Here is a 15,114-nt window from a genome sequence, read left to right on the forward strand (position 1 = left end):
TAAATAAATAAAAAGCATTTCTTTAAAAAAATAAAAAATAAATGACAGGCTTAGTCATGTAACATAACTTCTATCATTTATGTTTTATGAGCTACACAAGTAGATGGATTTTATTCACTGTCCATATGTGCTATAACTAGATTCAAGATTTAATCCCACAACTGAAATTCTATGTTGCTAAAACTTGTCAACAGAGATGTAGGGACATCTATTATTCCCCGTCTTGTCACCACCAAATAAGCCCTTGAGTTAGCAGATGTACCTTTTGTTCAACCTGAGGAGCTGAATTGGTGCTTCTCACCCATACATTGTTACCTAAACTTAAGTCTATCTCTATACCTACACTGACTGTCTTTGATCTACTTTGAGATTCCCATCGAAATATGGGCCCCATTTCCTAGCATTGTCAGTTTCTTCTATTGAATTTATAACTTGCCACTTTAAAATCTAGAATCAAACTATTTTTGAGTATCTGTTAGGAAAATACTTTTGCTGGCTACAAGTAAGGCTATAATTTCTGCTTTTCAGACCAGTTCTTCATACAATACAACCACCTAATTGTTCCCCAGTGACCTGTATTCTCACATGATTGAGCCTCAGTTTGCAGAAAGCAAAGTTTGAGAAAGAGTATATATTTTTATTTTGATCTTCTGTAATAGAACCTAGGGAGCCATCTAGTTGTTCCCTGTATCCTATTCTGCCACTTGTTTACATGTCACATTTAGTGTTGTGAGGAAGTGCAAAGATGATGGACAGTATCTACAAATTCTGTCTGATTGATTTTTTTTTTTTTTTTTTTCAAGATAACTCAGGTCTGTTGTTGAGGGCATTGTCTAACTTGACTTCTCTTATGACCATGTGCATCAACCTGTAAGATATGTGTGGGCAGTGAGATCTACTCTATTGATTTCCTTTTTCAGCTTTCAGAAGTGTTTTATCCAAGTTCCTACTAGGAATAGTACATAACATAGTGGAACCTCAGTTCATGAACCTCAATTCTTTTGAACAAATCTGGACATAAACCAAACTGGATGAGAACTGAATCAAATTTACCCATAAGGTCAACATTGATTTTAACTATTGAATTTGATTCGGTTTTCATCCAGCTCAATTTGCAACCAGAATTGTGGAAAGAATCAAGTTTGTGAACTGAGGTACCCCTGTAATTTTGTGAGCTTTTTCCTGGCTGGATTGAAGTCTGTCATGGACAGTCTGTCATTATTAATGTATATACATTATGTGGCACACCTGTTTTACAGAAGAGATATATTAGTGATCGCAAAGTTTACCAGGTTAAGCATAATTATACAAACTTTATTATAACCAAAGTGCTAAAGGGATATAAAAAAGAAACAGTGTCCTAAAAAATAATTAAGTCAGTCCTAGTGTAAATCCTAAATGATCCACAACCCTTCCTACTGCCCATATGAACATAAGAATAGTTCCCAACAGATAAAGTAGTTTGAATTCATACTAAATTGTCATGGGAAAACACACAAGCCAGTTCTCATCTACTTTAACTAACCCAATTTCCAAATGCATGTTTCTAATAATATTGTGAGCAACTGCAAAGCCCATATGAGTCGTCTGAAGTTTTATCATTTGCAGGTACGTGACGCATTCCCAGATCCTTCAGCCAACTCAACACCAGCTACTTCTCTGTGACTGGGTCCAGATTAAGGTTCTCCCAAGACAGACTCCATTGGATCCACGTTCAACAGGACTGCCAGGGTTTCCTGAGCCCTCTACATCGCTGTAAAGTGCCAAGGCCTTAAGACTTGGTTACATGTATTACAACAGCAGGAGTGCCAGCACCAGGAAAAAAGATTCATTGGACCTGTCAGCTTCTCTATATCACCAAATGTAATAACCTTATCAGCAAAGTAGAGTAAGCCAAGTTCCCCTGTGTGACATCACAACCACAAGATAAAGCCCAAGGACAAAAATAACTTATTTAGACCAGAATCCTATCTTTTCTTGAGAAGCTGAGATTTGGAGAAGCTATTATAAGATCTGTGCTGCTAGTAAGTGACTGATAACATTATAAACTGGATTGGTCCTTGAGTTCAGAGACTGTTGTGATCGAGTGAAAGATAGCAGAATCTTAAAGAATTACACTGAGGTGCAAGACAAAAGTTAACCCTCTTCAAGTAATGTTTGTTCATCTGAGTGGTTACTAAACCAAACCTGTAACAAGACTATAGTAACCATTTTTGCTTCTTGGTTTTACATTGCTTTCTGTATTGTCTTTCTAAATCCAGATGTTCTCAGACAATTCACATTGTCCTGATTGTGGACAACAGTGGTTTCCTAGTTTAGAACTAGGCCACTGGTTGTACCAAACTGAACTTGTTGAAAATGAATGTTACCAAGTCTTTTTAGACCGTATTAATAGAGCTGATTATTGCCCTGAATGTTATCCTGATAATCCTGCTAATAGAAGCCTTGTTCTTCCTTGGTCTTTCCCACTTGAGTGGGCTCCCCAAAATCTCACCAGGTGGACCTTTGAAAAAGCTTGCCATCCTTTTCTTCTTGGTCCTCCATTGGTCAGAAAAAGGATACATGACTCCAGAGTAGCTGGTTTTAATCCTGCATTACAGTTAATCTTGACTAGAACAGACAAAACCTTAAACAAAAAACTTGGCCAAAACAAGTAACTTCTATAGTGGTTAAAATCATGGTGACTCCAGAGAGTTTTTGCTAGTATTCTAAGGAAGATGAAAAAATAACTAATTTATTCTTCTCTTTTCCTTTTTGTTTGTGGTGCCGGGAATCAAAACTGGGCCCCATGCGTGCTGGTAGGCAAGTGCACTACCAGAACTGTACTCCCAGCCTTTTATTTCTAAATTTGATCCAGATTATCATTGTTTGGGGGAACTCCTTAAATTGTTTCTGCTTCTGTAGCCTACACTTTGTTCAGTGTGAATTTAGTATTCCAGACAGACTGTTCATCTAGAACCAGACTAATCTGTAATCCCTATAAATGATGTTTTGGAACTAGCTTGTCTCTTAAGTTGTTCCAGAGCTTAATTGTTGACATAGGAGAAGGTAGTCCTAAAGGCAGGCCTCCTATTGTATGTCAAATAACTGTATTTCTAACAATAACTAATGTGGGAAAGTATACTCATTGCTGCTGGCTTCTAGATTATTCCAATAAATTTTAATACTTGTTTTAAATTTCTCCCTTATCAATGATAAAGATGTATGTGTATATGTGTGCATATATAAAATTTATTCATATATGTGTTGATTTTGTTTGACTCATACGTAAAGTGGTTGTCAGAATATTAAAAACTGGTCACTATCAGAGAAGTCACATTGCGTAAGGCAACATATAACATAAGTTACATAAAAAGATTTTAAAATGCTGTTTGTTTACATTTACTTGGTTCTGTATAACCAAAGACTGTCCTGTCTTTGTGATTTCTGAACTTAAAATGTCCTGTCCTGGAAATGGGAAAATACTTGTATGATGAGATTTATGAAGAAAGAATTATCAGGATTCCATATATATTCTGAGCAGTCGTGGAAGCATCTTTCTTAAAACTAATAAAGCCTTATTAGACAGTGGCCACTTATTAAAGTCTAGGACTCTATATATTACAAAGTCCAGGAGTAGTACCTTCTAGCTTCTTATTCATGAAAATCCTGAAACAGTGTGACAGGCAACTCTGAAAAATCTGTTTAAAATCTCTCAGAAGCCGCTGAACAAATTTTAAATTCCACTTACCATGCTTGATGATCTAGTGCTTATGTAGCAGCTCAAAGATGTTATTAAAGACCCATGTTCTTTTTTGTCCTCTCTTGGGATCCTTATGTTTGCTTTTTTCCTCATGGCTATTTCCTCATTGAGTATGCCAGCCATTTTAGCACCAACCAAATGCTGGAAGTAGAGAGCAGAGGGATTTTTCCTTTTAATTCTGACTTTTATTTGGGAATAAAAATTTTTGCAGAAGTCCCTAGAATATTTCTTTTCACATCTTGTTAGAGGGTACTGGAACATGAGTGTGGCCAAGGGGAATGGAGTTGGCATTCCCCAGTAGGCCATATTACCTCCACTGGTAAAATCAGAATTCTTTCAGGAAGGAAGCAGTGGGGAATGAATGATTATTGATAATGCAATAAATCATACTTGCCACATGTAAAACGTAAATTTGTAATTCTGTGTAACTAATGTACTCCAGAAACTCACCCCTGTATCTGCCTTATGTTTGTCATGATGGCGTTTCTGTTACATTTCTGAATAAACTATGGACTGCTGAACTGAGTAAAGACTAGTTTACCAGTGTCGTGTAATTAAGAACTTGGCTATTCTCAAGCTTCTAAAAAAAGAGAGGGTTTATTTTGAGATTGGACTTTTGAGCATATTAGGATCCTTGTTATTGCTGCCTAAATTGTTTGTAGTTATTAAAGCATGTGTATGTTCCAAAGACACATACTACAAAACATTCTTCATATGTGAAATTTTAAATATTAGCACACTCTAGAAAAAGTATATATTTTTATTTTAACCAATTGTATTAAATAATAAGGCCAAAATTTTTTTTTAAAAAAAGGTTTATATGATTGGTTTCTCAACACCTAAACTGAACCTGGCAGTTCTAGTGTTCTAGAGTCTTAATCTAAAACTTTTTGAGGAGGGGCCGGGGAGATGGCTCAGTGGAATAAGTGCTTCCTTTGCAAGCGCAAGGGGCTGAGTTCAATCCCTGGTTCCGCCAAAAAAAAAAAAAAATCTAAAAATTTTTATTAGATTGCTTATAAAGTCTAGAATACTGTATATTATAAAGTCCAGGAGTAGTACCTTAGGGGATTCTTGTATAGATGTTCTGTGGATTGTATTTTGAGAAACACTGCAACAGCACATCCATAGTATTTTACTTACATGGGTTAAAGAGTTGGGAACTGAGTAAATACTTATCTGGAAGGTATTGACATAGTAGTTGGATTTTTGGATTAGGACTGCTTAGCCAGTGAAGTTCATACAGGTATTCCAAAATCTGAAAACCTCAGAAATCTGAAACATTTCTGATCACAGGTGTTTTGAGTAAATTATATTCAGCCTGTGATGATTACACTTTCCTTTGCCAGTGACATATAAAGAGGTTTCCAGCATATGAATGACCCTGATGATATTTTATGTTATAATTTAGGCATATTTTTCTGTTTCATTAATCAGGACTGCCTGAGCCCTCATCACAAACCTATTTGGTGACATTATATGCTGAGTATATGGGACAATGAAAGGAATAACAATATTACAGCGAGAAGGGTACTTTGCTTTGAGATAAGATTGTATTACCACACGTTACATAGTTATATAACTCAGAAATCCGTGTCATATATTGGAGCTCATAAAATAAAGGAAAAAAATTAACAAATCTCTGTAACTTTCAGTTTAGATCTTTGTAGTATGACTTAAAATGTTGCACATTATTCTAGAATAGTCCATGTAGTAGTTGGTATAAATATGATATACTTTTACTTTTTAGTTGTAATTCATTTTAATTGTTGTATATAATACATTATGAGAATATACCACATTTTTTTTATCCACTTCACTATTATTGAATAATTAGGTTTTCTACCTTTTCTTCATTTAATACTATAGTAGGCATGCTTGGGTATGTGGGTATCTCTAGTATGTGTCTAAAAGTGGAGTTGCTGGTGTATAAAATACAATATACATGTCTTGATTTTACTTGCTGTGTTGCTTTCCCACTTGATAGGAACAGTTTCCCTCACTGCCAGTAGGACTGAAGAGCTCTCTTTCAGTATCCCCCCCAATACTTAGTATTGGCTGGTTTTTTTTTATACTAATCTGGTTGTGAAACGGTATCTTATTTTTTGAAACGTTCAGTTTTTAATAAATACTTAATTTTGTTCATATTTCTTCATCTTAATTTTTTAAATAATTTTATTGAGAAACAACAGTGAGACAGTTTCAAAACCAATTAGGACAATTTAAATAACTAATACATTGTATATTGTTGTCTTCGTAGTGATTATTCATAGTACAAGATGCAGACATGATATCCTGTCCACAAACACTATTAGTGCAAATATTTCTATTCATTGAATTAAGAGAAAGTAGCTGTGTATGTATCCTATTTTCAGTATACAGATACAAAATGGTCCTTCATTTGTATCCCTTTTTTTGGTTTACTTTTGTCAGAGTAGGGTATTCCATTGTCATTTAAATATTGTAGATGCGTGAATTCAGCAAAATATTCCAAAATAGTCCAGTAATCTTGGAAACAACCAAGATGCCCGTCACCTGAGGAATGGGTGAAAAAGATGTGGTATTTTTAATTATTAAGCTATAAAGAATGATAAACTCGAAGCCTTTATATTTAAGTGGATGCCACTTGAAGATATAAGTGAAATAAACCAGACTCACATGTATAAGTATCATATAGTCTTCCTAGTGTAAGAACTCAAAAGAGGAAATAACAGTAGGTATAACACAATTAAAAGGAAAGCGAGAACTTAAGGATTAGACAATGAAGAGAGGGCAAGGAGAAAAGCTAGGAAACATGACAGGGGCAAAGCCATAGGTTTACGTGCACAAGATAGTTAAGGCAATGATCCTGAGAATCTTCAGGTTTTTTAAACTAGCAGTTAATTGGTAGAATTCTCACCCTGACTAACTATATATGTTGATACCTGTGAACTAAGCAATTGCACTGAAGATAGCAATGTGTAATAGTAGGGTCATGCTTGGAATGCTTGTCATTCTGGTCTTTAAATATGTATGGCTTGTCATGTCATACCAATTACTACCATATTGTCTCTCAAGTAAATGTTTATTTAAAAAATCAAGGGTAATGAAAACGAGACCAAAAAAATGTCATACGACTGTCCTACAATGCTGTATATGGTTAGATTTCTAAATTTCTATGTAAAACTATGTAATTGCTAACTTTTTTCACTTAGAGTATTCTTTCTACATATTCATTAGGATTTTGATTTTTTCTTCAGTAATCTGCTTGTTCATCTTTTAGGCCCACATTTTCATTTCATTCCCACTTGTCTTTTACAGGTTTGTGGGAGTCTTTATATATTCTGGATATTAATTCCTTATTGGTTGTATGTAATGCTGATATTTTTCTAGTCACGGTGATTGCAATAAAAGAAAAGCTTAAAGCCTAACACCAGGAACTTGAAAAATATAAAAGGGGGCCAGGGACATACCTCAGCAATATAAGTGCCTGCCTGGCAAGTGCAAGGTCCTGGGGAGTTTGATCCCCAATACCCTAAATAAATAAATAAATAAGAAAAAAAAAAGTGGGGATAACAATGAGCTCTCCAAATCTGAGACATGTTCCTGAGTGTTACAAAGGTAGAAAAAGGACCTCTGACTTTCCTGTCTGTCCCAGTGTATGTACTGAATCACTTTTTATTCATAGGTTCATTTTTTATGTGCTTTTAAAATAAAACTCAGTGCTTACTATATACATGGGGCATGGTATTTAGAATTTAACCTAATTTATAAAATTTCAGTTGTGTGGAAGTACTGTGAGAATACAAAGGATAGTTGAGTAGCTTCTTAAGCTATAAAAAGATAAAATTTTATAAAGTTCTTTTGCATATATTTTTGTATTTAATCTTTTTATCAGTCTGCTTTCGTTTTTTTTTTTTTTTTTGCAGAACCGGGGATTGAACTCAGGGCCTTGCGCTTGCCAGGGAGGCAATTATTCCACTGAGCCATCTCCCCAGCTCCTCTGCTTTTATTTTTATAGGTAATATATGTTAAAGGACTGACTTTGGTTTTTTATTAGTGGAGACTGGACGCAGGGCCTTGAACATGCTGTAAGCACTCTGCTACTCAGCTACATCTCCAGTGCTGTTCCTCTCCTTACTTTTTTGAACAATGTCTACTTTGGTAGAGTCTTGTGAAATTATCCAGGCTGGCCCTTAATTTGGCAGTCTTCCTTCAACCTCCAGAGTAGCTGACACTTTCTCTACCCAGCTTAGCTTGTTTTAGACAGTAAGATTTAACTATAAAATTACCTGATCTGGGGCTGGTGAGATGGCTCAGTGGTCTAAAGCACCTATTTAGAACAAGTTTAGCAAAGCACAGGGATCACTGTTCAATCCCCCAGCACCACATGCCAGCCAGCCCCGCCCCCTGGTGGTCTGAGCTGGCCACACAAACACACACACACACACACACACATAAATTTAAAAAAAAATTTGAAAATTACCTGATCAAGTAGTGTTGCTTTGTCCTCTGGTTTTGATTCTTTCATATAGAGCGAATACTCTTGTCTTCTTTGAGCATCAAATAAAGTGTTACCTGTTCGCATAATTTGTGAAAGAGTGCTGGGAAAGCCACTAAGACAGTGACGTGATCCTAAATGTGTACATCCTAATCCTTCAGGGCAGTCATCGTAGTTTGTAGGCAGTACTTTTGCATTGTTATTTGTTAATAAGTGAAAGTTTCTGATCGGTATTCCACGAGAAAGTAACATGAGATTAAATGGAAGATGTAAAGGAAATCTGCAGTGATTGCTTCAGTGATTTACATTCTACTCAGAAGTATTTTTAATTTGAGAGCTACTCTGTTTAAGATTTTGGTCATTTGGTCTTTTTATACTTTTTTAACTACACTGTAGTATATTTGGTAATTACGACATCTCTGCAAGATGAATTGTGTGTGTGTGTGTGTGTGTGTGTGTGTGTGTGTGTGTGGTAGGATTTAGAATTTGAACCTGGTGAAAGGTAGAAAGCAATTTTCTTTACTAAAAATATTTCAGGGAGGAAATATTACTCCATACTAGAGAGGTTTAATAAATACTGCTGAAATTGGCATTTTGCCTTTGTATGAATAAAAAGTCATTTAATTTTTTCCATTTTATTTTAGTCACTGTATATAATCCTTGTTTCCTGGGTCGGAGGGAAGCATGAATGTTTTGGGAGTTGGGACAAGAAGAAAACAAGATATCTTCACAAAGAAACCCAGACACTAAAAAAAAGTAGTCCAAACGCTGAAGAGATAGAGCACAACCATGACGGACAGTGGACTTAGGGATCTTCCAGAGGGTAAGACTAGTTTGTTCAGCACAAAGGTTTGTGCTGTGGGAAACTAGAACTGTGCTAAAAGAGAGTATCTCTGAAAACTAAAACCTGAAATTTTGAAGTAAACTAATTCATTAGTTAGGATTACTTTTATTTTTTCCCATTTATTGGATTTTACCACAATTCTAGCCCCAAATATAAGGAAGATAAATGTTTTAGAGGCTCAAGTATTAAGTACCTATAGCATTGGCAGAGTACAGTGGGTCCTTAAAAAAGATGGTAGATCTTTACAGTTATGTTTATAAGATGCAAGAAACTGGTGTTGTGTAAGTTCAGAGGAGATATGTCAATTTTAGGTAAGAATGAGATTAATATCTTCAACTTTCTTATAAGATATATCAGGCATGCTCAGTGGACCAAGCACCTGCTTTAGCAAGTACAGGGACCAAGGTTTGATCCCCGGTCCCACATGCCAAGCTGGCCCCGCCCCCAGAGCATGCTGAGCTTACGAGTCTGGGCATGGTGGCGCATGCCCATGATCCCAGTGGTGGGGAAGCTGAAAACAGGAGGATCACTATGAGTCTGAGCTGCGTAGTGAAACCCTGTAACAAAAAACATAAATGAGGGGGGAAAAGAAAGAAAAAAACGTATGTAATAAGCATATAAAAGAATATAGCTCAGTGGCACAGCACCTACCTGACAAGAATGAGGTTCTGGGTTTGATTCCTGGTCCCCCCCCCCCAAAAAAAAAAAAAAAGATTTTTCAGATGATGAAGAAGGTGTACTTACATTACATCTTTTACCATAAGGAAGTTAAACTTCCTTATTATACAGTATAATGAGCCACCCCCTCCCCAACTCAACTTTCAGCTTAAATCATAGCAACATAATGTTGATCTTGTTGCCTGCCCTGGATTACTGTAATATAAATCTAAGATATATCATTTTATTTGTAAATATTTTATCTCTTAAAGACAGTGTCTTCTAAAAAAAAATTACCCAAAATAAAGTTATATCTTATATAACATCACATATCTTGCAGTATTCACATTTTCTGAATTTCCAAATTGTTTCATGCTTTTTTTTCCTTCACAGTCATCTCTTTCTTCTGCTTTACATTTGGGCCACATACATTTTATTGATGTATTGCCTAAGTTGCCCTTTTAAAATAAGCTTTATTATAGCTGTTTCAAACATAAATAGTTGGGCCTGGTATGCATGCCTATAATCCCAGCACTTGGGAGGCTGAGGCATGAGGATTATTGCGAGTTCAAGCCCTGCCTGGGCTATAAAATGAGCTCAAGGTCAGTCTGAACTGCATAGCGAGACCCTGTCACAAAAAGACAGGACAAAAAAAAAAAAAAAGGATATTTCAAACAGATAAAGTGAACCTTCATGTACCCATTAAAGAGTTTCATTTTCTGTCAGCATACCTGATGTTCTTTTGTCTGCACATGTAGATAACCTCTATAGAAATTCTTTTTCAAAAATCACAACATAGGGCCCACCAGATAGCTCAGCAGATTAAAGCATCTGCTTAGGCAGACACAGGGACAGGGTTTGATCCCTGGTGTGCCATGCTGGCCCCACCTCTGGGATACACTGAGATGGTGATTGAGACTGGGCGTGGTGGCAAGTGCTTGTAATCCCAGTGCTTGGGAGGCTGAAAACAGGAGAATCAGATCTACATAGTAAGACCCTGTAGACCCTGTACTAAATACATTTTTTAAAAAATCACAGCACCATCACACCTAAAAGATCAATAATATTTAAGATCATTGAATGTTGGGCAATTCAGATTTTCCTGATTGTTTCATAAATGGTTTCTTCAATGTTTGGCTTAGGTAGAACTGGATCTGAGTGAGTGTTAATGGGCCACACATTATATTTAGTTGATGCGCCTTCTATGGAAGCTTAACCCTCTTTTTTTTTTTTCTTTTCCTGCTATTTATTTTTGTTATTTGCTAATTCTTGAGCTCTTAGAAGCTTAATCAGATTCAAGTTTAATTGTTTAGCAAGAATACTTCATTGGAGGGGTAAGAGTCTTCCATTGCAGATTAATGATAGTTGGTTTTCTCTTTTTTTGGTCATGTTAAGACTGGTTCTTGCAGCATTTGTCAGTCTGGTTCATCCATGATAAAATTCTCCATCAGCCTTTGGCATGATGGTTTGAGCTGTCACTGATAATCATTGCCTTTCATTAAGGAAAAGGATATATTTAGATAAGATATCTTTGCTTCTTGTACTATGAATAACAACTGCAAAGACAGTATGCAATGTATTATTATAACTGTTCTACTAACCTGTTTTGAAACTGTCTCATTGCTACTTCTTTCTCAATAAAATTAATATAAAGGAAAAGGATATATTTAATATAACCAAAAATTGGTTCTGACATTTGAAATTATTTTATACTACTATTAGTTGTTACATATACTAATATGATTTAATTGATATTAAGTTTTAATTACCTTCAGTGGGCTGCAAGTGAAGTAGTGTTGTTTAGGAACAGTGCTTTAGAAGCCACTGTATAAATCAGGGACCTGTTAAATACAAAAAAAGTGTGGAAATTTTTTTCAATGAAAATTATAAATTTTTATCTCACTAGACTCTCATTTGGAAAATGATCCATCAGTAAATTCTCACGAACAGAAAACCACAGTCACAGCAAGTTCCACTGAAGAAGCTCAGACCCCATACCCTGCCTCTGGTCTTAACAAAGACAACCAAGAGCTAGAGGCAGAAAGTCCAGAAAAGCCACACACAGGTGAGACACCAGAAAGTTCAGATGAAACAAATTTTGCGAAATATCCAAAAGATGAAACAGAGAATGAGGACAACCTGAGTTTTCAGGATGGGGAACGAAAGGATCACCTCCTTGCAGAAAACCTGGATAAAGAACCCTTGGATCCAGATGCTAATCATTTTCCAAGTGACAAGGAAAGAGTGGATACAAACTTCGGAAGCAGTTCTGCCTCTCTTCTTGAGAAGGTAAATCATGAAACGGAAGCTTCTCAGGAGTCATGTACCACAGACCCTCAGGAGGACCAAAGTACTGGTCATCACAAAGAAGAGAGCCAGGATTCACTTAGGAAGCGATGGACTTCACCAGGTGAGAGAACCTACTGAAGTACTACCTGATTTTATTTCACCCTTTTGCTGAGAACATAGCTAAATCAAAACCTCCTTTTCAGAGAACTTTTATTTTTGTGTGTGTGTTACTTGAGATTGAACCTTGGTGTCTTAAGACACTGTTTTTGCTGAGACATAATACATGACATCTGTAACTTAAAAGAGGGAGGGTTCTGTTTTGGCTCACAGTTTAACAAGTTTTAATCCACGGTTAGGCTTAAATGTAGAAATGGCATGGTGGAAGAGCGTGATGTGTGAAGGAAAAGCAGTCATGTCGTAGTGGCCAGGAAAGTAAGAGAGCAAAAGGAAAAGCCAGGGAAGAACATAGGCCCTTCTGGGTCATGACTGTGAGAGGAAAAGAGGATACTGTTTAAAAAATACAGTCTATATGTAAGAAAGAAGCTAATATAGTGGAGTGTCATCACGTCTGGCAAAAATGAGCTAGTCTATAATCTTTATGTAAACTTACAAAATGTAGAATTTCTTTTAGTCAATTTGGTGATCTGTATAAAGGTATAAGGACTATTAATTAGTAGACTGTCTAAAATACTGTTTCTTCTTCTTTTTTTTCCCAGAGACTGAAAGTCCTGAACAAGAAACACAAACACTGGGAGAAAAGAAAGACATTGCACAGGATACCATAAAAAAGATTAACAAAAAGAGTTTTTGGAACTATGGTGAGAATAAACCTAGATTTATTGCAGTGTTGATTCATGTTCATAAAGCCTCAGTGCAAATGCCCATAATATTAGCACACTTAAATAATTTAAACATTTCATTAATATTTTTTTAAAAAATGTTTGATAATGAATCCTAATAAAATAAAATTTAAGGGTGTTTTTTCCTTGGGCATGGGGTACTATCTGATGTTCTGCTGAACTTAATGAAATGGAAATTCTCATAGTAGGAAGGGCTTTTGATCTTTCTATAAAAAAGACACTAAAATTGCCTGTTTATAAGGCTTGTGGAGTTGTTTGTTTATTTAGTGGTGGTAGTGGTGGTGAAGATTGAAAACAGAGGGCCAGGAAGGTAGCTCAGTAGTATAAGCACCTGACAATGCAAAAAAAAAAAAAGATTGAAGGTGAAGGGCTGGCCAAGATCCTGTGTGCCATGCTGGCCCCGCCCCCAGGGCATACTGAGACTGTGAATGAGACTGGGCATGGTGGCATGTGCCTGTAATCTGAGTGCTTGCGAGGCTGAAAATGGAAGGATCACTCTGAGTCCAGTCTGTGTAGTGAGACCATGTAGACCCTGTACTAAATACATTTAAAAAAAGAAAAAGATTGAAACCAGGGCCTTGCATATGCTAGGCAAGTGCTCCATCACTGAGCTACAATCCTAGTAAAAAAACCTCCTTTTCAACCAGTGTGTACTAACTTCTCAAGGGGCATATTTAAGTTTTGATTCCTAAAAGATGTCTACTATAGGTTGTTAAGTACTTTGGGAAGAAAATCCTAATAGCTCACTTCTAAAACATCATTAATAATAGAATATGGATAAACCCAGCTTTTACCTTATAGCAAAGATATTGTGTATTCAAGTAATTGAAGAAGAGATTAGAGAAAAAGTATTTCTGGCAGACTTGAATAGTGAAAGCTTAAAAGCTTTAGGCAAAAGGAATTTAGAACTTCTAGTAAAATCTGTTATTGATCTCTACGTCATTTGAATTTTACCACAGGCTTTTTGACTTGTGTGTTCTCTGAATTTCTGTTATTTTCTCATTTTTCGACAGGCTCTATTTTTTGTACGCTGCTGGTTGGGGCTGTTGTGCTGTGTTTTGTTATTAGCCACTGTTCATCTCCAGCCCAGCAAGTTCCCCAAAATCCAGCTTTGGAGGCTTTCTTGGCTCACTTTAGTCAGTTAAAGGATAAATTTCCAGGCCAGAGTTCCTTCCTGTGGCAGCGAGGACGCAAGTTTCTCCAGAAGCACCTCAATGCTTCAAATCCCACTGAGCCAGCCACCATCATATTTGCAGCAGCTCAAGAGGGAAGAGAGACCCTGAAGTGCCTGAGCCACTGTATTGCTGATGCCTACACCTCTGCCCAGAAAGTCTCTGCCATTACAATTGATGGGGCTGAGAGAGCCTTGCAGGACAGTGACACAGTCAAACTGATCGTTGACTTGGAACTGAGCTACGGATTTGAAAATGGCCAGAAGGCTGCTGTGGTACACCACTTTGAATCTCTTCCTGCAGGCTCCACCTTGATCTTCTACAAGTATTGTGATCATGAGAATGCTGCCTTTAAAGATGAGGCCCTCGTGCTGACTGTTCTGCTGGAAAAGGAAACATTAGAAGCAAATGTTGGCCCAAGAGAAACTGAAGAAAAAGTGAGGGATTTACTCTGGGCCAAGTTCACCAACTCCAACACCCCCAGCTCCTTCAACCATATGGACTCAGACAAGTTGAGTGGGCTGTGGAGCCGTATTTCACACCTGGTACTGCCTGTCCAGCCAGTGAGGAACATAGAAGAACGGGGGTGCTTTTTATAAAGTTAAGCACAGAGTTGGTCACATAAGGCCTCAGCTTATGCAAGTTTTTTTTTAATTTTTATGTATTTGGTACAGGGTCTTGCTACATAGCTCAGACTCAGGATCCTCCTGTTTCCAGCCTACCCAAATTACAGGTGTGTGCCACCACATCCATGTGGTTAGCACACCCCAAGGGCAGGGCCAGCAGGACTATGGGATCGAACCCCAGTCCCTGTGCTTGCCTAAGCAGGCATTTAGCTATCTTCCTGGCCCTGAAAGAATAAGTTTAAAAGGCCTTCCATTTCTGGAGGGAGGTTGATAAATGTGAGGGAATAGCCTGAAAAACACAAGTGAATTTATTAGGGAAAAAGTTTTAGTTTTTTGCTATTTGCAAAATCTTTTAATCTAAGCTTTGAAGAAGCTAAAAATTGACCTTACATGATTTTCTTTGCCTTTTCAAGTAAATCAGGTTTAAAATGTTATATATTAAAATGA

The 15,114-nt window shown here is 36.7% G+C and overlaps 2 protein-coding genes across 5 annotated transcripts in view; both read left to right on the forward strand.

The window, feature by feature from the left end:
- The window catches only part of LOC101563481 (torsin-1A-interacting protein 2), a 41,908-nt gene extending 27,168 nt beyond the window's left edge, over nucleotides 1–14,740 (forward strand). For 3 of the 4 annotated variants that reach the window (XM_023703577.1, XM_023703575.1, XM_023703576.1), the window contains 4 exons: nucleotides 8,864–9,042; nucleotides 11,627–12,130; nucleotides 12,726–12,827; nucleotides 13,883–14,740. In XM_023703577.1, coding sequence (XP_023559345.1) covers nucleotides 9,009–9,042; nucleotides 11,627–12,130; nucleotides 12,726–12,827; nucleotides 13,883–14,640 — 1,398 coding nt within the window. In that variant the 5' untranslated portion in view covers nucleotides 8,864–9,008 and the 3' untranslated portion in view covers nucleotides 14,641–14,740. Of the gene's footprint in view, nucleotides 1–1,937; nucleotides 2,025–8,863; nucleotides 9,043–11,626; nucleotides 12,131–12,725; nucleotides 12,828–13,882 lie in introns of those variants that run through there. The other variant, XM_004643466.2, reaches the window with a different exon arrangement.
- On the forward strand, nucleotides 2,024–3,355 carry LOC101582006 (torsin-1A-interacting protein 2). Its single transcript, XM_023703578.1, has one exon. It carries the CDS (start codon nucleotides 2,262–2,264, stop codon nucleotides 2,655–2,657), a length of 396 nt encoding a protein of 131 aa, XP_023559346.1. The 5' UTR covers nucleotides 2,024–2,261; the 3' UTR covers nucleotides 2,658–3,355.
- Nucleotides 14,741–15,114: the final 374 nt, after the last annotated feature.

The sequence above is a fragment of the Octodon degus genome, unplaced genomic scaffold (genome assembly GCF_000260255.1).
Source record: "Octodon degus isolate 3935 unplaced genomic scaffold, OctDeg1.0 scaffold00176, whole genome shotgun sequence".
Taxonomy (NCBI): domain Eukaryota; kingdom Metazoa; phylum Chordata; class Mammalia; order Rodentia; family Octodontidae; genus Octodon; species Octodon degus.

What these genes read in the sequence shown, in the direction of transcription:
- LOC101582006 (XM_023703578.1), top strand. Translation starts at nt 2,262, where the DNA reads ATGTTCTCAGACAATTCACATTGTCCTGATTGTGGACAACAGTGGTTT.